Below are 27,466 nucleotides of genomic sequence, written 5' to 3'. Positions count from 1 at the left end.
ACAAGACTGGGGTCCCAGGTTTCAAGAAGTCTCTTCATCTCCACTTTCTCCCAGGGCTGTAAGAGCAGTGGTTCTCAGCCTGGGGTATGCGTAGCCTGGGGTACACAGAGATCTTCACAGGGATACATCAACTCATCTAGAGATTTGCCTAGATTTACAACAAGCTACATAAAAAGCACAAGCAAAGTCTGTACAAACTAAAATTTCATAAGACAATGACTTGTATATACTGCTCTAGACTATACACTGAAACGTAAGAACAATATTTGTATTATAATTTATTTATTTCATAACTTTATGGTAAACATGAGAAACTCAGCAGCTTTTCAGTACTAGTGCGCTGTAATAGTTTTGTATTTTTATGTCTGATTTTGTAAGTAAATAGATTTTAAGTGAGGTGAAACTTGGGGATACACGGACAAATCAGACTCCTGAAAGGGGTACAGTAGTCTGGAAAGGTTGAGAGACACTGTGTAAGAGCAGGACACGAAGCCCAGTGGAGCTCAGGGAAACACGACCTGGGACTACACCAGGCTTCGCTTCAGGCCCTACCCCAGCCATTGTTGTATCTACTTTAACCAAAGGAAATTGTCTGGTTAGCATGTTCCAAACATGAATTTCCTGCAAGCTTTCCTCAGGGCCTCCTGGACCTCTTTGTTTCTCAGGCTGTAGATGAGCGGATTGACCAGCGGGGTCAGGACGGCATAGACGACAGAGAGAACTTTCTTGAAGTCCCTTAGGATGTCAGTGGTTGGGAACATGTAGACAATCAGCAGAGTTCCATAATAAATGCTCACCACAATGAGGTGGGAGGAGCAGGTGGAAAAGGACTTTTGCCTCCCAGTGGTGGACGGGATTCTCAGGATGGTGAAAATGATGCAGACATAGGACATCAAGGTAAGAAGGAATGGGACCAGTAAGAAAACCAAGCTGAGTGGGAAAGCCAATGTTTCCATCAGGTGAGAGTCATTGCAGGACAGTTTTATAAGGGGGATGAAATCGCAAAAGAAATGGTCAATAACGTTAGGGCCACAGAAAGTTAACTGAGATATTGACAATGTTGTTATGCTATTACCTAGGAAGCCACCTATCCAAGAGCCACATGCAAGCTGGAGACGAGCCCTGCCACTCATACGGGCTGCATAGTGCAGTGGATTGCATATGGCTAAATACCGATCGTAAGACATCACTGAGAGGAGAAGGCATTCTGTTGCAATCAGAGAACCAAAGAAATAATATTGTATGACACACCCATTGAATGAAATAGTCCTGTCCCCAGTCAGAAGACCAACCAGCATCCTGGGCAGGATGGTGGAGGTGTAGCAGGTCTCCAAGCAGGACAAGTTCCCCAGGAAGAAGTACATGGGGGTGTGAAGGTGCTGATCAGTCACAACCAGTGCAACGATGAGGATGTTACCGGCCATGGTTGTGATGTAGATCACTAGAAACAGCAGGAAGAGAAGAGTTTGTTGATTAGGAAAATTCCCGAATCCCAGGAGGATGAATTCTGTGATGGACGTCTGGTTCACTTCCTCTGGGTTCACCATGCGTTCCAACTAGGGGAAAGAAACCAAAATTTACAATGGAATCTGTAGAAGATACATTTTCATCATGCTTTAGCATCAATTTAGTTTCATAAATATTCCATAAGGCCCCTCATCCTGTGGGGTCAGTGAAGAACCAAGACTCTGGAGGCAAATTTCCTATTTAGATCTTTTTTATTCCATTATCACCCCCCTCTGGTCAGTGAAGAGATCGATGCAGACAGAAACCACACACACTGTTGTGCATATTGATGTCAAAATTGGCAAAGCCATTTTGAGTTAGTCATTTTTAACTTCGACAGGTGGTCCCCATGGCTCACCAGGGTGAACTGTAACTTCTTGCACTGCAAACATATTATCAGTTCAGCTAATGGCTAGCAGGCTGTAGTGGACTCAGCCAAGACAGGGGACAGTGATCAACACACTGTCATAGCAGGCTATGTTAGTCTCCATGAGTCAAGGTCCAGCCCTTTCCTGCTTTTATTCTTTTCCCCCTTTTTTCACATTCATCTTGGACCACTCCAGAGAGAGAGAGACATGTCACTGAGCTGTTGCATCACAAACTGATGCCAAATTTACACTTCACTCCCCTTATGGTTTCCTTTGCTAGCACCACAACCACCATGGTGTTTCAGTTACTTTTTCTCTGAAACACTCGCCAATTGAATCTCGTTTTATTTCTATCTGCAAGTGACTCATTCCTCAGTCCTGCTGTGAAAAGAACAGGAGTACTTGTGGCACCTTAGAGACTAACAAATTTATTTCAGCACGAGCTTTCGTGAGCTACAGCTCACTTCTTCGGATGCATAGAATGGAACCCACAGACAGGAGATATTTATACATACAGAGAACATGAAAAGGTGAAAGTATGCATACCAACAGGAAGAGTCTAATCAATTGAGATGAGCTATCATCAGCAGGAGAAAAAAAACTTTTGAAGTGATAATTAAGATGACCCATAGAAGGTGTGAGGAGAACTTAACATAGGGAAATAGATTCAATTAGTGTAATGACCCAACCATTCACACTCTCTGTTTAAGCCTGAGTTAATTGTATCTAATTTGGAGGATTCTCTGCAGTTTGAGGTCTTCAAACTGCAATTTGGGGACTTCAATAACTCAGACATAGGCTAGGGGTTTGTTATAGAAGTGGATGGGTGGGATTCTGTGGCCTGCATTGTGCAGGAGGTCAGACTAGATGATCATAATGGTCCCTTCTGACCTTAAAGTCTATGAGTCTATGAGTTCAGCAGTCTCTCTTTGGAGTCTGTTTTTGAAGTTTTTTTGTTGTAAAATTGCCACCTTCAAGTCTGTCACTGAGTGGTTAGAGAGGCTGAAGTGTTCTCCCACTGGTTTTTGAATGTTATGATTCCTGATGTCAGATTTGTGTCCATTTATTCTTTTGTGTAGAGACTGTCCGGTTTGGCCAATGTACACTGCAGAGGGGCATTGCTGACACATGATGGCATATATCACGTTGGTAGATTTGCAGGTGATTTTTCTTCCGCTCCCTGCTGGTGTTGTCTGCCACTATGATTAACTACATGCTCTGGGTGAAGGGGGATTATGAACTCGCATGGGACCCACAACTCAATGAGCTTGCTCCTCAACTGTCTGCCTCCATGGATCACAACTGAGAATACCAAATGCAGAACCAATTGCTGAGAAATAGGACAGACACACCCCAAAACTGGTGGTAATTCTTCCACAAGATATACCAAACCAGAAACAAAATAAACTTCTGTATCACCACACTGGCTAATAAGAAGTCAGAAAAGCAGTCTCCTTAGGCATTCCAGTCCTTCTACCACCACCAAAATACTAGACTTAATGAGGAGGGGATATTTAAAGCAATTGCATCAAACAAACGTTTTTGTCTGATCCCAAAGGACCAGCTGCACACCTAGGTCAATATATAACTCAGATCTTACCCAATAATCATGCCGTGGCCAATCCTTTAGTATTTAGTTAACCAGCACCATGCCCCACTGGAGTTCTGGTATCTGTTATGTAACAACAGAGCTGGAACCAGTGACATGACTCCATTTAGCCTAAAAGGCCAGGTTAATTTTCAGCTGTTCAGGTGTGACTGTACCTTTAGTCAGTGAGGGCATCCTGGCTGGCACACATTCAGGTTAACGGGCTTCAGTGTTCCCTTGCAGTTAATTTTTTAATGTTCATAGACCTGTTATGATCTGAGGTGGTTTAAAGCATAACACAGGTTTTTAGGTTTGCAGATCTGTGACTCTCTGCCTCTTTGAGATTATTTATTAATTATTATTATTTATTATTTATTTTATTTTACTGGTCATAATGTGGGAGGGTATCTTCGCTATCCTCTGCTCATGAGGTTATGTATGTGTCTTGTAGCAGTCTTCTTCACGCTAGTTGAAAGGTTTTATTTTCAGTAGGTGTGGACTGATTCTTTTCTCTTAAAAGGCATGTAATTTTTTCAGGTTCACACTGATGAACACAGAAAACAATTGGGGTGGTTAAACTTTCTTCAAATTCCATAGCCAATTAAGTTATATATTTTCCAGTATAGTGCTGAAATGGGTGTTTGTATATACACACATCAACATGCTTAACTACTCACTTTCCCCCAAAATATGGGAGTTTGGTTAGGAGCCATTTCAGCATGGATGACTTATTAAAAGACAAATTTTAAATAGAACTATATCCTAAACTGCATTATGGTATTGTATCAAAATATTGCATTTCAATGGGAGATTCACCTTCCTTTATAGGAACAGAACAGACTCCTAAACTCTTACCATAAAAGTGGTCCACAGACATTGTCTTTAATGGGATTGAACAAATGATTAAGGATTTAAAGGATTAGGTTCCAAATATGTAAATTGTTCTAATGAAACTGACAATGCCTGAGCTGTCAGATCAGAAGAAGTTTCATTCAGATAAAGGTGGTCAGATGTGTGATAGCCCCAAGTCTTTCCAGTACCCCGTACCCGCTAAAAATTTCTTACCGGTACTGCATTCTGGAGAGTACCACCCTAACTGAAATACTGGACACAACCATTTTCTGTCATCATGTCTGAACTACAGTTCTCCTTTTCAGCTACCAATTTTGGCATCCACAAGGCATTAGATGCATCAGAGCTTACTAAGAAATCACAGGAAATATTCAAAGCACCTATGGGTTTATCCAGAATGCTGCTTTGCTGTGTATAGCCAGGAATCCAGCCTCCCTTTGAACCTTTCTGACCTGTATTATGTAATGTCCGTCTTGGATTTGTAAAAGGACAGCCAAGCCTCCATCTTGGATACCCTTCTCCTCAGATGATTTGGTGCCCTTTCAGCTTTTTTTAAATCAAGGAGGGGAAAGGTCAGGATAGTTAGAGTCATGTGACAGCCATAATCTGCCTAGCAACTGCAGCTGATTTAGTGAGTGGCTGGCCTGTCACTCAAGGCTGCCAGTCTGAGTGGCAGCCAGAGACCCACATAGTTCAACTAGCTGCTAGGAGCCTCAGAGGGTCTCATACATAGGACTTTGGATTCTTGGTCTCTATGAACATACTTGCACTCAGCTGCTACAGACCATTAGTGAGCACATGCTTGCACTGGACTACGAGGTCAAGCAGAGACTGCGTGGGCAAGCACTGAAGACCTACCTGAGGGAGAAGATCTGCCAAGAGGGAGAAGACCTGCCTGGAGGACCTGTCCAGAAGGAGAAAAATACCCAGTTCCTGAGTTTCTGTTTGGTGTCCAGCACCCCTGATTTTCACCACTATCCCTGTTGGTATCCTGAGTTTTTGTCATTGTGTCCCTGTCTTCAGGATATGGTATTGTAATACCCATTGTGGTTTTCCTCTATTTTACATCCGTAGGTTCAGGGGGTTTAAGGGCTCTGAGCTTCATGCTCTGGTAACTGTTAACAACTGAGTGTGTCTTCCTTATGTTGTTTATTCTCTGAAGGGGTCCTTGTCTAGTTTACTGACTAGTGGCATAATAAATATGTGTCTGTTACATCTTATTCTGCCTCTGTCTTACTAAATCACCTGATGATAGATGTGGGAGGGGGGGATCTGCAGACAGCCCATCTTCTGATCTGTGTAGACCATAGTTAAAATGGTTTGGGCTAACACTGGGTCAGTGGATCAGTACACATCTGAAAGACTCTGGCAGTTAGGAACTGAAAATATCTCAATCAAATCACTTCCATACCCCTGTTTGTAAAATCTACCATGAGGATTCTTATCTTTAGGAGCTTCATCAGTTACAGAAATTCTGCTCTTACCCTCTTCACCTAGGGCTTGCGCTAAAGGAACATTTTGCTGAACAACAACAGACTCTTTCAGGGTTTCACTTAAATCCAGAATCACCCCTGGCACATTGGGAGGATTTTCACACAATTCCCTTTTATGCAAGCAGCTAGACTCCATAGTTAAAAGGTTAAAGGCACTTTCTTTCCCTTTGCAGCTTTCCTCACTGGCAACATTTAGGTTACCAGGCTCAACACATACAGGCTTAGGGACCATTCCCTCCTTGTTACAAGTTTCCACACTGTCAGTGGGTAACAGAGTTAAATCACCTTCATGCTCTCCTTGTGCCCTGGTCTTGCTATCAACCTGATGAAACAGAGTTGTCATACCTTACTCAGCAGCCCACTAGCAACAGGGAAAATAGAAGCACCAGAATCGCCTAGTCCCTGTTCAGTACTGAAGATGGAAAGTCCTCAGCAATGTTCTCATTCTTAGCACTGAGAGTTTTCATCACCAAAACACTTTACAACATAAACCCCGTTAATTCTGTTCATGGCCGGGGAAAACACTTGGCATCATAGAAAAGGAAATGATGCCTCTGTGCAAATGATGGATATGTTAACTTTTTCTTCCCTGTCCTGAATGATCTATTTTTAACGAAGATGAGGTGAAAGGTTTGTTTACCTTAAAGTTGGCACAGAAGAAGCTGGAATCTGTAACTTGACCTCTCACTTGGTGTTTCAGAGAGCAGGATCTGTCTCTGATCTGCACTCCCTTCACCTATGTTAGTTATCTCAAGGTATGTCTTCCCTGCACACTACTGGCGGAGGCACTACACCGCAGAGCAGAGCAGTAACGAGACCTGCGTGTTCCTGCCTGGACACCCTAGTTGTGCTGAGACCCTTGATTTGATTTGCCTTGTATCTCTCACCAGAAAATAAATGTCCCTCCTGAGTCATTGTTTACCCTGCAAACACAACAGGTGAATTTTCCCTCGAGACTTTGCTAATGGGCACATTAAATTACCATGAAGGAAAATTGAATACCAGGTTTTGTTTAGGTTTTTGAGGTACACAGTATGTAAATAGACTATTACTTCTTCCGGCCACTCAGGGAATGGACCAGAGAAGGGAAAACTTCAGAACTAAATAGTCTTTATTATTTGAAGCCTGAGACATGGAGCAGGGCCCCACTCTGCTCAGTGCTGTATAAACATAGAACAAAGAGATGGTTCCTGCCTCAGGCTTCTCTCACTCTGTCCTGTTGAAGGTGTGGGTGAAATACTTAGATATTCATTGGGCTAAAGAGACAGACTGAGAATTGCGCTCCAGCCCAATGGTTGGGGCACTCGCGTAGGAGCTGGGAAACCCAAGCTCCAGTCCCCTTGCTGCAATGAATAGTTAGTTATTTCATATGCCTCCTCCACGTCCCGTCTGTGCCCTAGAGCTGTTCTGTGCCCTGGCACCTGAGCGCACTGCCAAGGCAGAGTAAGTGCATGTGGTTGTGTTGGGCCAGGGCATTACTCAAGAAGCGCAGAGTTCTGGTGGCATTGACATGTAGCTTTACCCAGCACCTCCTCATTAGGAAGAAAGTCCAGGGTGCATGGAGATGGTGGAGTTGGGAGCCCACACTGTTGAAGTTTGCACCTTCCCCTTCTTTTGTCCTTTGGTCAGCCAGTGTGGCAATGGCCAACTTTCCTTCCAAAGACTCTTTCTACAAGAACCCGAAATGGAGCGATGGGGCAATAGCTTATCCCCTCACTATCTTGTCCGTCAATTAGCTTGAATTTCCCACACACCAGTTTTGGTTCATCGATTTGCACTCTTATGCTGTTCTAGTTTACCAGGCACGACTGTAACACCGTCCTTGAGTTCTAGCAAAATGACTTTTTGTTTGGACTAATTTAGTCTTTTGTCTCTTCTTTGCATCTTTTTTCCATCCCCCTTTGTTGTTCTTGGTCACCATGACACTGTATGAACTTTCACTCATTTCTCCCAGTAGAGGTCGCACAGAGGGTAAGTTTGTAGGCCAATAATCACAGATCCTCTGTAAATCCAGCCCTTGGTGGGACTTTTAAAAGCATCGAAGTTGCAAATACCCTTTGAAATCAGTGATTTTGAGGAGCCTTGGTGCTTTGGAAAAACCCACTGGGTACCTAAATACCTCTAAAAATCTGTCGGTAAGTGCCCTTGAGATAACTTAAAAAGCCGTCACAAGTAACCTCATAACTAAAGCGCAGTCCAGCATAACTCACCACCAGCATCCCAGAAGGTCCCACTCTCTCCCCTCTTTCCATCAGTGTTAGAAAGATGAACCAGTTGTGTTAGTCCAATGGATTCAATATTCTGGCAGTAATGGGCATAATGAACAGATCTACCCCAGATGCTAGTCCAGCAAACCACTAAGACAACTTGAACTGTAGTGATTTCAGTGGGAATACCCTGGTGTTTACAATTAAGCATGTGCTTAAATGCTTTGCTGGCTGGGGGCTGGAGCATTCAGTGCTATGTAGGATCCAGTCTGCTCATACTGAGCAAGTGCAGGATCCCCCATCAGGTCCAGGTCCCATGGCACCAACACTTTGGACCAATTCCCATCCAATTCCCTTAGAAAGGTTTGAAAATGTCAGCAGAGTTAGCTGATCTTACATTTTCTCCAACCAACCCCCTGTTGCCCTCAATAGAAAGCACAGATGTACCCAGTCCCCACCCAATGAGCTCACTCAATTAGTTCAGGTAGCATTTTTAAAAGAGTGTAAGTGATTTAGAAGCCTAAGTCCTATTTCAAAAGTTTCGCACTTACTGAGGTTTAGCAACATATATCTCATTGAAAGGCAACGGTGTGACGGGTTGGATCACAGACGGGTTGGATCAGCTTGGGGCTGCCAGCTGATGTGCCAAAACTATTTCTGCCCCTGCCTTCCCTGCCAGCTTGGGACTCCAGAACCCTGCCTGGTTGTGCCAGACACGCTAGCCGGTTACAAACACAGACCCAGGTTTGAACCACGTCCCACAAGCTTAAGGCTTAATTGAAAGCAGCTTAAGAAGTGTTCCTGTCTGTAACACTCAGATGCCCAACTCCCAATAGGGTCCAAACCCCAGATAAAGCCATTTTACCCTGTACACTATAAAGCTTATACAGGGTAAACTCATATCTTGAGCCAGCTGAAGACAAAATGGAGGGGTCTCCCATGGGTTTAAATAGACTTTCTCTTGTGTGTGGAAAGCCCTCCATCCCCCTGTGTAGAATTCAGCTACAAAATGGAGTTTTGGAGTCACATGGGCAAGTCACATGTCCATGCATAACTGAGTTCCTTACCAACCAAGCCACATCCCTGGGAAAGCTCAGATGTGGATTGGTGTCTCCAAGTTCATTATTGGCTTAAGGGCTTCTTGAATGAGCACTTACTGAGAATAGTCTTTTCTCAGGAAGCTGACCAACTGCTTCACTGAGGCTACTTAAGATTAAACAAGTACATAGCCAATATTCATAATTTCAAATACAAAAATGATACATGCATACAAATACAATGAATATATTCAGTAGATCATAACTTTTATAGAGCTATGTTACATGGCATATGTAGCATAAAACACATTCCAATTATGTCATATATACTGTGATAGACCCAGGCCAGTTGGGTACAACAAAGTAGTAGAAGGCAGATATACTGGCCACTGGATAAGCAGTTCTCTGTTTCCTGACTGACCAGAGCAGGGACTGCTCCAGGCTAATGAAAACACCTGACTCCAATTAACCAGCAAAGAGTCAGGTGAGGCCATTAAGGTAATGTGAACACCTGACTAATTAAGGCCCGTTTGATACTATAAAAGGGCTCACTCCAGTCAGGCTGAGGAGAGCCAGGGAGCCAGAGGAGAGGAAGTGCAGCAGAATGGCTGGTTAGTGAAGACACCCTCAAGCCATCAGTAAGGGAGCCCTAAGGTAAGGGTGAAGAAGAGAGAAGTGGGGAAGTGGCCCAGGGAAATATAGCAACTCTGGTAGTGAAACTCGGCTACCAACAGCTGCTACCATTAGGGTCTCTGGGCTGGAACCTGGGGTAGAGGTGGGCCGGAACCTGGGGTAGAGGGTGGGCTCACCCCCCCACCCACAACCTGCCACTACAGAAACACCTTCTGGGAGGGGAAGACAGGACAGGAGGTTAAACTGTTCTGAAATAAAGCCCATAGGGCAACAGAGACTGTGGGAGTTCTCTCACCAACCTCCTTGCTGGTGTATGATGAAAAGGGCTCAGTAGACTGTAACCCTGGCCCTAGAGAGAGAAGGGCTACGTGGAGGGTCGCCGTGAGCCCCTGAGGCTAGCATAAACCGCCTAGACGCACGGGACCCATGGGGACAAGGTCGGAGCTCTACCACAATACATTCATAAGCATATTCCCATAAAGCATTATAGGGTGCAACATCACAAACGGGACTTAGCCTCATATGTCACTTCTGAAGTTTGCTTAAGTGTTTTTGAAACTGTTACCCTTAGCTCAATGCCTGCTGGTCAGTCATTTCTGAAACAAGGAAGTGCAGCCTGCTGCTCAGGTAAAATGCAGGTGCAACAGGGTGCTTTACACGTTTAGGTTGGGATCTTCAAAGGGGGGGGTAATTTACACAATAAAGTCCCAACTCCCATGAGATTGCTATGAGAATTTGGCACCTAACTCCCATAGGCTTCTTGGAAGGGCCCATACCATGGCAGCATGGAAGTCAGAGACTTGTGATTATAAAGTAAAAATAATTTCTTCCCATTCCCAGAAAAGTTTCAGGGTCACAAGCATCTTCAGTGCCACAGCACATAATACAAATTATGTTATATTGTTCCAGACCTGTAGGTCTCTAATTGATCTATTAGCATTTGAGAACCAAAGAATAGCACTGATTCCATCCCATAAAGGACACTGTTCTAAATTCACACTAGCCAAATCATGGGCCAGTTCAGGTGCAGTCAATACAATCATTTCAGGTGTGTGTATTGCAGTATATTCTACAACCTGACTCTAACACTGTCCTTTTTCAGCATGAAGCTTTTGACCTACTGCCACTTCTTCCCCTGAAGGGAAGGTTTATTCCAGCATTTACAGAAGGATACAAATATCCCCTTATTTCTGAATGAAAAACCAACTAGGAAATTGTTATAATTCCCAGTTCTCTACTACTATAATTTCCCCCCTAATCATGCAGTAAGGTCTCATTCCAATTTATCCCCTGAGTGAAAAATTTTGTGTCAAAACTTTGTTGTTCTTAATGTCCAAATGTTGAACATTTGTGGCTTGCATAATTGTATTTTGAAAAAAAGGGGGTTGTTTGTTTGTTTAATTGATCTCTGGCAAAAACATTGCTGTCCTGCTTGGGTGACTGCTGCTTGGGGGGCTGGAGTAGCTGGGGAGGGGTGGCCCAGGGCTGTGGTAGAGGGGCAGGGAGAAAGGGCTCAGAGCTCTGAGTGGATAGGGGAGGCAGAAGGGGGCAGGTCTTCTCACACTGAGGGTTAGATTTTGAATTCTAAGTTGATTGACTCTTCAGCACTGTAAGGAATATTAACCGTGTAATTTGAGTTAAAATAATTGTTTTATTTGCTCATTCCCTGTGATCAGCTGCCATGTAGAGATGATTAGGAATGATACATAAAGGATTGGCCACATTAACCTTTGCGTCCCCCAATGCCCAATACACAGTATAGCCACCCCTTTCCCAGCCTTCCTCCTCTGCTATCCCTAGTGTCCCCATGCTAGAGCAGAGCTGCCCCTTTCCCATTCCTCACCCTCTGCTGTCCCCAGTGACCCTTTGCCCCAGGTACATTCTTGCACGTGCAGCGGGCAGTGTACAAACACAGGAGGTACAGCATTACACTGTTGGAAACAAACCAACCAACCCTGAACACCATTCTGGGATGTATCAGCAGGAGTGTTGTAAGCAAGATGTGAGACACACTTCTTTCATTGTATGCCACGCATATTGAGCCTGATCTGGAGTACAGTGTCCAGTTCAGGAAAGATGGGGACAAATTGGTTAAAGTCCAGAGAAGAGCAGCAAAATGATTAAAGGCCTAGAAAACAGGACTTATGAGGGAAGACTGAAAAAATTGGGTTTGTTTAGTCTGGAGAAGAGAAGACTGAGAGAGGACATGATAACAGTTTTCAAGTACATGAAAAGTTGTTACAAGAAAGAGGGTGAAAAGTTGTTCTCCTTAACCCAGGGTTTCTCAAACAGGGGTCGCCGTCTGTGTAGGGAAAGCCCCTGGGCTCCCCCTCCAAACCCCCCTGCGGCCCCAGCCCTGGGCTCTCTCCCCCCGCCACCTGCACCCTCCTTCTGCCCCAGCCCTGGGTCACTGGTGACTTGCTCCCAGGGCAGGTCATTCAGCAGGAATTTTGGATGTGCACAAAACACAGAGAGGATTGGTTCCCATATGGTTACAGAACTGCAGTAAAGTGGAACAATTTTCAGCTTGTGTGATTGGAGGATATCTGGTTGCATATTATAAGACTGTCCTCCATAAATGAGGAAAAGTTGAGGTGCCTTTATTATTCTTTTGTTCCACTCTGTGTTTCTATGGGGAATTTGCCAATGCAATATCACTGTCTTCCTTTCAAACAAACAAACAAAAAAGGCAATGGCTGTTGAAAATAGCAATTCCAGTCCTAATGACCACTGGGAAGCATTTCTTGCTCAATTTTATCCTACTTTTTCTACAGCAAGTTACAGTGGATCAGTATATTTGATTTGGGAGAAATGAAGTAACAGCTGCCCAAACTGAGCTTGAGCACTCCTGAATTTTGAGGTGTTCAAATCTGGAAGGCAGGTGCTGGGTGTGTGTGGGGGGGGTGCTGTGGGCTCCGTGGGGGAGCACGGCAGCATGTATGCAGCAGCGTGTCTGGTGCTGCGTGGAGCCAGACACGCTGGTCTGAGTGGCATGATCAGGGGGCTGGGGGGTTGGAGAAGGGGTAGGGGGTTCTGGGGGGCAGTCAAGGGACAGGGAGCAGGGGGGGTTGGATGGGGCGGAGGTTCGGGGGGCAGTCAAGGGACAGGCAGCAGTTGGATAGGCATGAGAGTCTCAGGGGCTTGTCAGGGGACAGGTAGGGGATGGGGTCCTGGGGGGAAGTTGGGGGGTGGTCTCAGGAGGGGGCAGTTGGGGACAAGGAGAAGGGAGGCTTAGTTAGGAGCAGGGTTCCCGGGAGGGGGCGATCAGGGGACAAGGAGCAGTGGTGCTTAGATAGGGGGTGGGGTCCTGGGGGGCAGTTAGGGGCAGGGGTCCCGGGAGGGGGTGATCAGGGGACAGGGAGCAGGGAGGATTGGCTGGGTTGGGGTTTCTGTGGGGGGCAGTCGGAGGGAGTGGACGGTGGCAGGGTGGGGCTTCCCTCCCCATGGAGTGTCCTGTTTTTTGAATGTTAAAATATGGTCTCTCTACCATTCACAGTGCAACTCTCCACTTACAGCAGGCTGCCGCATGAGGTCCCCCCTTCCTTTCCAGTTGGTAGTGGACAAGGGAATGCTGGGAAATATAGTTCTTTCCCTGCTCCAGGGATGGCTCTACAGGCAGGGAGCTAACCAAGGAACTACAGCTCCCAGATCCCCCTGTTGGTTCTCAGTTCCCATGCTAGATCCCTGCCGCCCCTACAAATGGGCTGCTCCAAGCAGGTGCTTGCTTTGCTGGTGCCTAGAGCCGCCCTTGCCCAATGGGCCTGGGCTCCTGGAAGCGGTGCGGGTCACAGACCTTAGTGGTTGCCGCTTCAGCAGTCCCCTTTGGCCCGGAGCAGCGATCTGGGGCCAGTGGGCCATGCAGCCCTGTCAGGGATAGGCAGATCGTCTATGTGAAGATAAGGCTTGACTCATTTATTCCTCCTGCTGGACATGAAGGGGACAGAAAGCGGGAAGTCTGACAACAGAGACGACAGAAAGAGAGGACTCAATTTAGTTATTTTATTGCACGATGCTCTTGGTTACAGACACACAGTTATTAGGGTCTTCTAGAAAAAAGTAAAACCTAAGAAGGAACTGATGGAAAACATCCCCTGGGAGAGGAAAAAATTCTCACGCTAGTGGTTTGGCTGTAAATGTACAGGCTGGGTTTTCCCATAAGAGGCAGATGTTAGGCACCCAGATCCTATGGGCAGTGAATGGGAGTTGGGCACCTCACACCCTTCAGTCCCATTGTCAATTAGAACTGAACATGGTGGAGCACACAGGGCACTGGACTGGGACTCTGGAGAGTTGGTTTCCTGCCACTAGCCCACTGAGTGACTCTGGGCAGGTAATGTCACCTCGTGCTGCCTGTGTTTCTCCAACAAGAATATGAGGACAAGGGTGAGGAGCTAGGACTAGAATGACAAAGCTCCCACTTTGGGCATCTAAATCCCAGAATCTGGCCCCTGGGATTCACAGACCCAGCTTGGCTGCTGGCAAACCTTGCAGGCACCCAAGTAGGCATGCCATAGGTGCCGCTCTACATGCCCTCTGCAGCCCAACTCCAGGCATCCGGGCGCCAAGGCCGCAGAACAACACCCAAATCTGGGGAAGGTACACAATCACCTGCCTGACTCTCCTCCAAGGCCCCATCCCACAGGCCAGGTGCTCAGAGGCTTTGGAAAATCCCACTGGGCCCCCAAGTATCTGGAAACAACTGGCCATTAATTTTTGCTGTAAAGTGGGAAAATACGAGTTCTGTGCTGGCGTCTTGTGGCTGAGGCCAGAGGTTTCCTTTGGCTTTTTTCTTCCCTTGGAAAGCAACCAGGGCAATGAAATACACAGTAGGAAACAAACGTTAATGGTTAGGGTTCCAGGCAGACATTGCCTATGTTTTTATAATGTAGGTATCATATATTTATGTGTATGTGTGCATGTGCATGTGTGTGGGTATGTGTGGTTGTGCGTGTCATGCTTGTGTGTGTGTGTATATATGCACATGCATATGGATATGTGTGTGTGTATGTGTGTGGGCCTGTAAGTGTGTGTGTACATGTGTGTGCATGAGTGTGTGCATCCATGTGCGCATGTGTGTGTGCGATGTGTATGTGTATCTGGGTCTGTGTATGTATGCGTGTGCGTGCATGTACGTATGTGTGCAATTTTGTGTGTGCGTATGTGTGCATGTGTGCTTGAGTTTGCGTATATGTGCATGTGGGCGTGTTTATGTGTGCCTGTGAGATGGGGGGGCAGGTGTGCATATGTGTGTGCGTGCCTCTGTCTGGGTAAATTATTATGTGTGCATATGTGCATGTGTGTGTGCATGCGTATGTGTATGTGTGCATGTGCATATGCGTGCGTGTGTGTATGTGTGTATGTCTCTAGAAGTCTCTCACCCTACAATGAACGGATGCTCAGCGTTTCTGCTCAGTCCATTTCACCAGCACCCTCTCACTGAGCACAATCACCCGCATTGTCTGAACTTTGAGCAGCCATGAGTTCAAGTTTCCCACCAGCCCAGTGAAAACCACCTGTAGAATCGGACATGGGCACTAATAAGACTGGGGTCCCATATTGTGTGTGGTCTCTCCATCTCCACTTTCTCTCAGGGCTGTAAGAGCAGTGGTTCTCAACCAGGGAGACGCGTACGCTGGGGGTACACAGAGGTCTTCCAGGGGTACATCAGCTCATCTAGAGATTTGCCTAGTTTTACAACAGGCTACAGAAAAAGCACTAGCAAAGTCTAAACTAAATTTCATACAGACAATGACTTCTGTATTCTTCTCTACAGATTATACACTGAAATGTAAGTACAATCTTTATATACCGATTGATTTGTTTCATAATTATATGGTAAAAATGAGAAAATCAGCAGTTTTTCAGTAGTAATGTGCTGTGACAGTTTTGTATTTTTATATCTGATTTGGAAAGATTTTAAGTGAGGTGAAACTTGGAGATACGCAAGACAAATCAGACTCCTGAAAGGGGTACAGTAGTCTAGAAAGGTTGAGACACATAGTGTAAGAGCAGGACATGAAGCCCAATGAAGCTCAGGGAAACACGACCTGGGACTACAGCGGGCTTCACTTCAGGCCCTACCCCAGCCCATGTTATATCTATTTTAACTCAAGGAAATTGAACGATTATCATGGTCCAAACATGAATATCCTGCAAGCTTTCCTCAGGGCCTCCTGGACCTCTTTGTTTCTCAGGCTGTAGATGAGGGCATTGACCAGAGGAGTCACGATCGCATAGAAGACAGAGAGAACTTCCTTGAAGTCGCTCAGGATTTCAGTGGTTGGGAACATATAAGCAATCAGCAGAGTTGTAAAGTAAATGGTCACCACGATGAGGTGAGAGGAGCAGGTGGAAAAGGCCTTTTGCCTCCCAGTGGTGGACGGGATTCTCAGGATGGTGGTGATGATGAAGATGTAGGACATCAAAATAAATAGGAATGGGACCAGTGAGAAAAACAAGCTGAGTGTGAAAGCCAATGTTTCCATCAGGTGAGGGTCATTGCAGGAGAGCTTTACAAGGGGGATAAAATCGCAAAAGAAATGATCAATAATGTTAGGGCCACAGAATGTTAACTGAGATATTGACAATGTTGTTATGCCACAACATAGGAAGCCACCTATCCAAGAGCCACCTGCAAGCTGGAGGCAGGCCCTGCCACTCATACGAGCTGCATAGTGCAGCGGATTGCATATTGCTAAATACCGATCGTAAGACATCACCGACAGGAGAAGGCATTCTGTAGCCACCATTGAACCAAAGAAATAGTATTGTGTGAGGCAGGCACTAAATGAAATGGTCCTGTCCCCTGTCAGGAGACCAGCCAGCACCCTGGGAAGGATGGTGGAAGAGCAGCAGGTCTCCAAGCAGGACAAGTTCCCCAGGAAGAAGTACATGGGGGTGTGAAGGTGCTGATCAGCCACAACTAGTGCAAAGATCAGGACGTTCCCAGTCACGGTTGCAATGTAGATGGCAAGAAATAACAGGAAGAGAAGAGTCTGTAGCTCAGGGAGATTCCCAAATCCTCGTAGGATGAATTCCATGAGAACCGTTTGATTCACTTGCTCTGGGTTCACCATGAAGTCCAACTAGGGGAAAGAAACCCAAATTTACAATGGAATCCGAAGAAGATATATTTACATCATGCTTTAGCATTAGTTTAGTTCCATAAATATTGCATAAAGCCCCTCATCCTGTGGGGTCAGTGAAGAACCAAGACTCTGGAGGCAAATTTCCTGTTTAGATCTTTGAGATTCCAGTATCACCCCCCTCTGTTCAGTGAAGAGATCGATGAAGGCGGAAAACCACACAAACCGCCGTGCATATTTATGTCAAAATTGGCAGAGCCATTTTGAATTAGTTGTTTTTAACTTCAACAAGTGGTCCCCATGGCTCACCAGGGTGGACTGTGACTTCTTGCACTGCAAACATATTATCAGTTCAGCTAACAGCTAGGAGGCTCTAGTGGACTCAGCCAAGAGCGGGGACAGTGATCAACATGCTGTCAAAGCAGGTTACATTATTCTCCATGAGACAAAGTCCAGCCCTTTCCTGCTTTTATTCTCTTTCAATATTTTCACAGTCATCCTAGACCTCTCCAGAGAGAAAGAGAGAGAGAAAGATCACTGAGCTGTTGCATTACAAACTGATGCAAAACTTACACTTCAGTCGCCTTACAGTATCCTTTGAAGCATCACAACCACAGTGGTGTTTTGGTCACTTTCCCTCAGAAACACTCACCAATTGAATCTCATTTTGTTTCTGTCTGCAACTGAATCATTCCTCAGTCCTGCTGTGAGTTTGCTTCCGCTCCCAGATGGTGTTGTCTGCCAATATGATTAACTTCACATTCTTGGTGATTATGGGATTATGAACTCACACAGGACCCACAACCCAATGAGCTCACTCCCCAACCTGGCTGCCCCCCACTCTCTGATTGCTCTGTTTTCATGCTATTTTATCCAACATGCCGGTCCCCAGCTCTTGACTTCACTCTCTGTTATAGAATCCCACTGGTTTTGGAAAGGGAGCCACTCAGCCAGCCACATGGTAGTGCCAGTAGCGAAGGCAATTGGATATTTTCAAACAGTGTCCTTGTAACACCCAAACATGTCACATCAGTGGAACCCTGTCAGCCACTGTATAATTCCACTGACAATAATGGCACGTGTGTGAAAAGATTTATTTTTACAGTGCTCAGTCCTCTGTGTGGTTCATTTTCCCCAGGCCTTCTAGGCAGTTATCAATTTCTCTCTTAATAATCAAACAATAATAATGAAATAGGCATTGTTAGAAAAACAATGGAACAACGTGCAGAATTAGTGGAATTATTTTCATGATAACAGGACCTGTTTTCCCCCTCCATGGTCCACACTGGGAGTTCCCAGTCAGGTCTCCAACCATCACCTTTCTCTTGGCAGGGACCCTTCTCCCAGTCCCATCTGGCAGGGGGTTTAAAGACTGCACAACTCCCTGCCTTGCACAGGGAGGTCCCCAGCAAGCCAGTCTGTCTAAGGCCCAGAAGCACTATGTTGCTTTCTCTCCAAGGGCTAGGAACAGGTATTGCTAACACTTACAAGTTACCACACAGAACATTTATTTTCAAGGTGAAAGCATCACTAAGGAACAGATCATTAAAAGACAACAAACAAATTTAAAATAAGCCTCAAATACAGTAGGAGGGAGGGATAGCTCAGTGGTTTGAGCATTGACCTGCTAAACTCAGGGTTATGAGTTCAATCCTTAGGGGGGCCATTTAGGGATCTGGGGCAAAAATCTGTCAGGGGGTTGGACTAGATGACTTCCTGAGGTCCCTTCTAACCCTGGTATTCTAGGAGTCACCCAGCAGCCTGAGTAGGGCAAAGTCTCCTTTACCCTCCTGTCATGAACAGAGATCCTATTCATTTCTATGTTTCCTCAGGCTGGTCTATACTTAAAATTTAGATCAACTTGGCTACCTCACTCAAGGCTGAGGATAATTTTATGCCTTCTTTGAGGCAATCAAGTTGACCTCTCCCACCCAACAGTATACACCAGTAGGTTGAGTGTCACCATGCCTATGTGGGTCACAACTGAGAATACCAAATGCAGGATAAACTGCTGAGAATAAGGCAGACAAATTCCAAAACTAGTTATTCTCCCATAAGATATACCAAACCAAGATAAACTTCTGTCTCACCACACTCGCTAATAAGAAGTCAGAAAAGACGTTTTCTTAGTCATTCCAATCCTTGTACCACCACCAAAACACTAGATTTAATGAGGAGGGGTATTTAAAACCAATTTTAAACCAATTGCATCAAACCTCCACACCTTGGTCAATATATAACTCAGCTCTTACCCAATAATCATGCTGTTGCCAATACTTTAGTATATTAAATCTAAAGGTTTGTTTATAAAAAGAAAGGAGGAAAGGTGAGAGTTACAATTGGTTAAAGGAATCAGATACATACAATAAATGCAAAGTTCTTGGATCAGGCTTCTAGCAGTGATGGAATAAATTGCCGGCTTGTTAAGTCTCTGGTTGCTTCCGAATCATTGGAAGGTCCTCAGTTTCTAGGTTAGAATGCTCGCATTAGTACAAGTTCATCGTAGTCCAGAGTTTGGAGCAGGAAAGAGGCCAATAATCATAATTTCAGATACAAAAATGAGACACGTATACAAATAACACAATCATATTCAGCAAATCATCACTTTCATATTGTGACAGATCCAAACCAGTGGGGTACAGGAGTCTGATAGAGGGCAAATATACTGGTCACTGGATGAGTAGTTTTCTGTTCCCTAAGTGACCAGACCAGGGGCTGCACTAGAGTAATCAGGAACCTGCTAGAACCAATTAAGGCAGACAGGCTGATTAGAACACCTGCAGCCAATCAAGGCAGGCTAATCAGGGCACCTGGGTTTAAAAAGGAGCTCACTCCAGTCAGGCGAGGGGGAGCCAGAGGAGAGGAAGTGCGTGTGAGGAGCTGGGAGCAAGAGGCGCAAGGAGCTGAGAGTGAGAGGGTGTGCTGCTGGAGGACTAAGGAGTACAAGCGTTATCAGACACCAGGAGGAAGGTCCTGTGGTGAGGATAAAGAAGGTGTTTGGAGGAGGCCATGGGGAAGTAGCCCAGGGAGGTGTAGCTGTCATGCAGCTGTTGCAGGAGGCACTATAGACAGCTGCAGTCCACAGGGCCCTGGGCTGGAACCCGGAGTCGAGGGCGGGCCCGGGCTCCCCCAAACCTCCCAACTCCTGATCAGACAGGCAAAGTTGACCCAGACTGTAGGGAAGATCACTGAGGTGAGCAAATCTGCCAAATAAGCGCAGGACCCACCAAGGTAGAGGAGGAACTTTGTCACAATATTGACACCTTACTTGACACACATTGTATAAGATTCGTTCCAATTGTACAGCAGTGGTAGCAACAATGATCTACGTGGTCATATTTTAATCAGATAACGTCACACTGAGCTATCGCCTCTTGGGAAGGAGGATTTACTACAGAGATAGGAAAACCCGTTTAGTCGCTGGGGTAAGTGTCTACACGACAGTGGCGTTACTGCAGTTGTGCCCCAGATCTCTTTGTAGTTGTGGAAGTAGAGAAAGAACTGACAGGGATTTGTAGGGGATCTTAATGCAAGACAGTCTCTGTTAGCAAGAGTCAGGCTAGCTGTAACCCTAATAACGCGAGATTTGTAGAAGCGAGGATTGTGTGAGGCGAGTGGAAAAGAACTGTGTGAGAAGTTGTTTTGACCTTGTGTAGATAATATAATATGAAATGTAGACTGGCTTCTAAATAGAAGTGAGAAAAATAAGATATCAAGATGGCCTATGTATAAACAAAATGCAGCTGTTGCTTATTATTGTATGTAACAAAAAGTATAAATGCTTACTGTAATTGTTTACCTGTGGAGAGACCTGCCTGGGACTGGGGCAACCCTGTGTCCTAGGGCACTCCCTCTCTCTATACACTTGTAAAGAGAAAATAAAGTATCTGACTCTGCTGCACCCAACCAAAAAGTGAGAACTAAGTTTTTCTCTGACATAGTGTAGACATGCCACCAGTCTCTGGAAAAGCCAACCTGAACCAGTACATGCAAACCATCCCTGGGAGGGTGCAACTTCTCTGGAGGTGCGTAGTCTCAGTAACTTGCCTTCATTACCCCCTGCTCCGGTTTTTGGTTCCTGATGGAGCTGTGTTGACTCTACTCCTCGGAGCTTCATACAAGCCCCAACCCACATTGATCCATGACCTTAGTACAGTGAGGTCCCCAACAGTATCAGTCACAACACTATATTAGTGATATGTGAAATATTATAAGACTCAATTCTTGATGGAGATTATTATTGATTATTAATGTTGCAATGGTCCTTAGGAGACCTACTTATGGACCAAGACCCATTGCGCTCAGAGCTGTACAAACCCAGAATGTTCTTGTGGTAAAGTATAGTAATGTTGCTTAGTACTGAAGATAGAAAGTCCTAAGCAGTGTTCTCATTCTCATTACTGAGAGTTTTCCATCACCAAAATGCTTTACAACATGAACCTATTAATTCTGTCCATAGCCTGAGGAAAAAACTTGGCATTATCTAAAAGGAAATGTGCAGGTGATGGATATGGTGACATTTTCTTCCCTGGCCTCAATGATCTATCTTTAACAAAGATGAGCTGAAAGATTTGTTTACCTTCAAGTTGGCATAGAAGAAGCTGGAATCTGTTGCGTGATCTCTTCCCTTGGCATTTCAGAAAGCAGGATACTGGTTCTGTCGTCCATCTACGATCTGCACCCCTTCACCTATTTAATTGTCTCAATGTATGTCTACCCTGCACACTACTGGCGTTACAGAGCAGAGCAGTAACGAGACCTGCATGTTTCTTCCTGGACACCCTAGTTGTGCTGAGACCCTTGGTTTGCTTTGCCTTGTATCTCTCACCAGATAACAAATGTCTCTCCTGAGTCATTGTTTACCCTGCAAACACCATAGGTGAATTTTCCCTTGAGACTTTGCTAATGGGCATGTTAAATTACCGGGAAGGAAAAGTGAATAACATGTTTTGTTTAGGTTTTTGAGGTAGAGAGTATGTTAATAGACAAACTTCTTCTGGCCACTCAGGGAATGGAACAGAGAAGGAAAAGCTTCAGAACTAAAAAGTCTTTATTATTTGAAGCCCGAGACACGGACCAGGGCCCCACTGTGCTTGGTGCTGCACAAACAAAGAAGAAAGAGATGGTCTCAGGTCCTAGGCCTCTCTCATTCTGGCCTGTTGAAGATGTGTGTGAAATACTTAGATATTCATTGGGCCAAGGAGACAGACTGAGAATTACACTCCAGCCCACTGGTTGGGCCACTCGCGGAGGAGCAGGGAGACCCAAGCTCCAGTCCTCTTGCTGCAATGAATAGTTATCTCATACGCCTCCTCCACGTCTGGTCTGTGCCCTAGAGCTGTCCTGTGCCTGAGCGCGCTGCCAGGGCAGAGTGAGCACATTTGTGTTGGGTTGGGTCATTGCTCACTGAGCACAGAGTTATGGTAGCACTGGCATGTAGCTTTACCCCACACCTCCTCATTAGGAAGAAAGTCCAGGATGCCAGGAGATGGTGGGAGTGGGAGTCCAGGCTGGTGAAGTTTGCACCTTCCCCTTCTCTTATCCTTTGGTCAGCCAGCCTGGCAATGGCCAACTTTCCTCATTCTCTTTCTATGGAGAACCCCAAAGGGAGTGATGGGGCAATAGTGTTATGCTTGAACAAAGCACATGAGATTTTTTTATAGGGGAAAAGGCAACATGCCACATTTATTGAGAATACAGCAATTAGCATGTGCTTTTTAGTCACACACACACACACACACTATGCACACACTCCTGGCCCTCAATGTTTATAATTACCAGTCTAGCGTCTGGATCAGTCTAGAGGCCAGCCAGCTTGGTTGCAGAGAGGAGCCGGGCTCTGTTAATAGTGATCCAATGCTCCTGGAGTTGTTGGCAAGACGAACCCAAAGCCCCATGGCAAAGCACCCTGTTCTTATAATCCTTTTTCTCCATTTAAGTCTATGGATTTTGCTGTGTCAATTTATGACCGGTCACTCCTCCGTGGGTGTAATCTTTTGATGGCCCAAAACACCTGTGGGAGGGTCACCCTGTCTGGTTTTGATTTAATCAATAATCTTGTGTTTTAAGGGTGCCAGCTTTCACCTCAGGGTCATCAGTCTGCCTCTCCTCAACCATGAAAATAAACAAACAAACCCTGAAGAGCATTCTGTGATATATCAGCAGGAGTGTTGTAAGCAAGATATGAGACAAACATTTTTCACTCGATACCATGCTGATAAGACCTCCACTGGAGTGCTGTGTCCTGTTCAGGAAAGATGAGGCCAAATTGGAAAAAGTCCAGAGAAGAGCAACATAAAAGATTAATGCTCTAGAAAACAGGACCTATGAGGGAAGATAGAAAAAACAGGGTTTGTTTAGTCTGGAGAAGAGAAGACTGAGAGGGGACATGATAACAGTTTTAAAGTACATAAACGTTTGTTAAAAGAAGGAGGGTGAAAAGTTGTTCTCCTTAACCTCTTAGGATAGGACAAGAAGCAATGGTCTTAAATTGCAGCAAGGGTGCTACAGGTTGGACATTAGAAAAAAATTCCTAATGGTCAGGGTGGTTAAGCACTGGACTAAATTGCTTCACAAGATTGTGGGATCTCCATCATTGGAGGTTTTTAAGAACAGGTCAGACAAACACCAGTCAGGGATGATCTTGTAATGACCAGGGGCGGCTCTAGCCATTTCGCTCCCCCAAGCACAGCGGCATGCTGCAGGGGGCGTTTTGCCGGTTGCCAGTCCCGCGGCTCTGGTGGACCTCCCGCAGAGGTGCCTGCGGAGGGTCCGCTGGTCCCGCGGCTCCGGTGGACCTCCCACAGGCGTGCCTGCGGATGCTCGACCGGAGACATGGGACCAGCGGACCTTCCGCTGGGACGCCTGCGGGAGGTCCACTGGAGCCACCTGCCGCCCTCCCGGCAACCGGCAGAGCGCCCCCTGCGACATGCCGCCCCAAGCACACGCTTGGCGTGCTGGGGCCTGGAGCCACCCCTGGTAATGATGTAGTCCTGCTTTGAGTTCAGAGGACTAGATGACCAGCTGAGGTCCCTTCCAGTCCTACTTTTCTATGATTCTGTTAATGTAAAAGACATTTCCTTTGGATTATAGGAATTTGTTTCAAAGCTAGGAACGTATGGATGTATTTTCACAGGGACTCACACAAGGTCTCTAGCCATATTTTGCACCAGGATAACTATTTTTGTTAGTGGTGCTAATGTGTTATGGAAATAGTTATACTGCTACATCTTCTCGTGTGGACACAGTTTACCAATAGATCACTTATTCCCCTTCCCATATGGGAATGAACTATCCCGCCAGAAGCATCATCACATCAGTATCATTGCATCTACACAGTGTAGACGAGTGGACACCTCACAGCGCCCCCTGGAGGACTCAGGGCAGCTAAGAACACAGCCCCTCACCTCAGTTTCCTTTCCCCGCCCCATATAATGGAGGAATTCCACTAGCCTCAGGGTTTTCCCTCCAGGATCCTCTCTCATTCTCTGAAATCTCACATCAGCCTCCTGAGTTTGCCTCTTTCCCTAGCCCCATTCCGCCCTTTACTGGAAATGGCCTGATTCCCCGCAGGTTGAGACCCTTCTCTGAGCCGGGCTGGATTGACTCCTGGCTCTCCAGCCCAAGGGCACACAGCCCTGTCAAGGGCCGGGATAGGCAGATATAGTTCAAATGGTGCAACTTGTCTGTGTAGACCAACTTTGCACATTTATTCCACACACTGGATACGAAGGTGACAGATAACGGGAGGTCTGACAACAGACGTAACAGAAAGAGAAGACGCAGTTTGGTTCTTTTATTGCATGATGTTCTTGGTGAGAGACTTGCGCGCTGAGTGACTCTGGGCAGGTAATGTCGCCTTGTTCTGCCTGAGTTTCCCCAGCTATAACATGAGGACAAGGGTGTGGAGCTGGGGCTAGAATCACAAAGCTCCTACTTTAGGCACCTGAATCCCAGAGTCCAGCCCCCAGGATTCACACACCCAGCTCAGCTCCTGGCAAACACTGCAGGCACCCAAGTGTTTGCAGTAAACGGGCTGTAGGTGCCCCTGGACGTGCCCTCTGCAGCCCCACACCAGGCATCCGGATGCCGAGGCTCCAGAGCGACGCACAATCCTGGGGAAGGTGGGCGTTCCCCTGCCTGACTCTCCTCCAGGGCCGCATCCCGTAGGCCAAGTGCCCAGAGGCTTTGGAAAATCCCACTGGGCCCCCAAGTATCTAGAAACAACTGGCCCTAAATCATTGCTGAAAAGTGGGCAAATATGAGTTCTGTGCTGTCGTCCTGTGGCCAAGGCCAGAGGGTTTCCTTTGGCTTTTCTCTTCCTTTGGAAAGCAGCCTGGGGATGAAATACACACTAGGAAACCAACATTAATGGTACAATCACCAAACGCTGGAATTCCAGACAGATGTTGCAAGCCTATGTTTTTATAATGTAGGTATCATATATTTTTGTGTGTGTGTGCATATGTGTGTGTGCATATATGTGTGTGGGTATTTGTGCATATGGGTATGTGCGGGTATGTTTGCTTGTGCGTGTGGGTATGTGTGCCTGTGTGTACGTGTGTGTGTGTACGTGTATGTGTGCATGTATATGTGTGCATGCTTGTATGTGTGCATGTGTGTGTATGTGTATGTGTGTCTTGGTGTGTGTGCCTATGCATGCATGTGAATATGCATGTGTGTGTGCATGCATCTGCGTTTGTAAGGATGTGTGTGGATGTATGTAGGTGTGCATTTTCTGTGTGTGTATGTGTGCATGTGCATGCATATATGTGGGTGCATATGTGTGTGCACATGTGCATGCGTGTGTATGTGTGCATATGTGTGCCTATGTGTGCGTGTCTGTATGGGTGCTCGCATTTTCGTATGTGTGACTGTGCATATGTGTGCATGTGTGTGCGTGCATATGTGTGTATGGGTAAGTGTGTGCGCACGTATGTATGTGTGTGCATAGGCATGTGTGAATGTATTCATGCATGTATATGTGCATATGTGTGCATGTGTGTATGTGTGTGTGCCTGCATGTGTGTGGATATGTGTGTGCATGTGCATATGCATATATGTGCATGTGTGTGTTTGTGTGCATGTGTGCGTCTAGAAGTCTCTCACCTACAATGAACAGATGCTCAGAGTTTTTGCTGTGTCCATTTCGCCTGCACCCTCTCACTGAGCACAATCGCCCCCAAGTCTCCCACCAAACCCAGTGATACCCATCAGTGGAATCAGATACCGGCCCTAACAAGACGGGGGTCCCAGGTTTTGAGTGTCTCCATCTCCACTTTCTCTCAGGGCTGTAAGAACAGTGGTATTCAACCAGGGGCACCTGCAGCCTGGGGGTACACAGAGGTCTTTCTGGGGTACATCAGCTCATCTAGAGATTTGCTTAGATTTACAACAGGCTACAGAAAAAGCATTAGCAAAGTCTAAACTAAAATTTCATACAATGACTTGTGTATTCTGCTGCATAGACTATACACTGAAATCTTTATATTCTAATTCATTTATTTCATAATTATATGGCTTTGAAAGTTTATAAATCAGGTGAAACTTGGAGATACACAAGACAAATCAGACTCCTGAAAGGAGTACAGTACTCTGGAAAGGTTGAGAGTCACTGTGTAAAAGCAGGATATGAAGCCCATTGAATCTCAGGGAAACACGACTGGGGACTACAGCAGGCTTCAGTTCGTGCCCTACCCCAACCCATGTTATATCTATTTTAACCCAAGGAAATTGACTGGTTAGCATGATCCAAACTTGCATTTCCTGCAAGCTTTCTTCAGGGCCTCCTGGAACTCTTTGTTTCTCAGGCTGTAGATGAGGGGATTGACCAGGGGAGTCAGGATGGTGTAGGCGACAGACAGAACTTTCTTGAAGTCGCTCAGGATGTTGGTTGTTGGGAACATATAGACAGTCAGCAGAGTTGCATAATAAATGCTCACCACAATGAGGTGGGAGGAGCAGGTGGAAAAGGCCTTTTGCCTCCCAGTGGTGGACGGGATTCTCAGGATGGTGGCAATGATACAGATGTAGGACATCAAGATAAGTAGGAACGGGACCAGTGAGAAAAGCAAGATGAGTGTGACAGCCAACGTTTCCATCAGGTGTGGGTCATTGCAGGAGAGTTTTAGAAGGGGGATGAGATCACAAAAGAAATGGTCAATAACGTTGGGGCCACAGAATGTTAACTGAGATATTGACAATGCTGATATGCCACTACCTATGATGCCACCTATCCAAGAACCACCTGCAAGCTGGAGGCAGGCCCTGCCACTCATACGGGTTGCATAGTGCAGCGGATTGCAAATCGCTAAATACCGATCGTAAGACATCACCAACAGGAGAAGGCATTCTGTACCAACTATAGAACAAAAGAAATAATATTGTGTGAGGCAGCCACTAAATGAAATAGTCCTGTCCCCTGTCAGGAGACCAGCCAGCACCCTGGGCAGGATGGTGGAGGAGCAGCAAGTCTCCAAGCAGGACAAGTTCCCCAGGAAGAAGTACATGGGGGTGTGAAGGTGCTGATCAGCCACAACTAGTGCAAAGATCAGAACATTCCCGGCCACGGTTGCGATGTAGATGATGAGAAACAGCAGGAAGAGAAGAGTCTGTAGGTCAGGGAGATTCCCAAATCCTCGTAGGATGAATTCTGTGAGAACCGTTTGATTCACTTGCTCTGGGTTCGTCATGCAGTC

The 27,466-nt window shown here is 45.9% G+C and overlaps 1 protein-coding gene and 1 long non-coding RNA gene across 2 annotated transcripts; one reads left to right on the top strand and one right to left on the bottom strand.

Annotated features, from left to right (window-relative positions):
- Positions 1-369: 369 nt before the first annotated feature.
- Positions 370-4,836, bottom strand: LOC123348835 (olfactory receptor 1020-like). Its single transcript, XM_044986497.1, has 2 exons — positions 4,767-4,836; positions 370-1,556 (listed from the first exon to the last, which is right to left on the bottom strand). The coding sequence occupies exon 2, from the start codon at positions 1,545-1,547 to the stop codon at positions 597-599; it is 951 nt and encodes a 316-aa protein (XP_044842432.1). The 5' UTR covers positions 1,548-1,556; positions 4,767-4,836; the 3' UTR covers positions 370-596.
- A 4,831-nt stretch (positions 4,837-9,667) lies between these two features.
- Positions 9,668-17,221, top strand: LOC123347278. Its single transcript, XR_006573095.1, has 3 exons — positions 9,668-9,705; positions 15,458-15,472; positions 16,293-17,221. It is a non-coding gene; the product is annotated as an uncharacterized LOC123347278 (long non-coding RNA).
- Positions 17,222-27,466: the final 10,245 nt, after the last annotated feature.

This window comes from Mauremys mutica, chromosome 13 (assembly GCF_020497125.1).
Source record: "Mauremys mutica isolate MM-2020 ecotype Southern chromosome 13, ASM2049712v1, whole genome shotgun sequence".
Lineage (NCBI taxonomy): Eukaryota > Metazoa > Chordata > Testudines > Geoemydidae > Mauremys > Mauremys mutica.
This window is presented reverse-complemented; position numbering and strand designations above follow the sequence as displayed.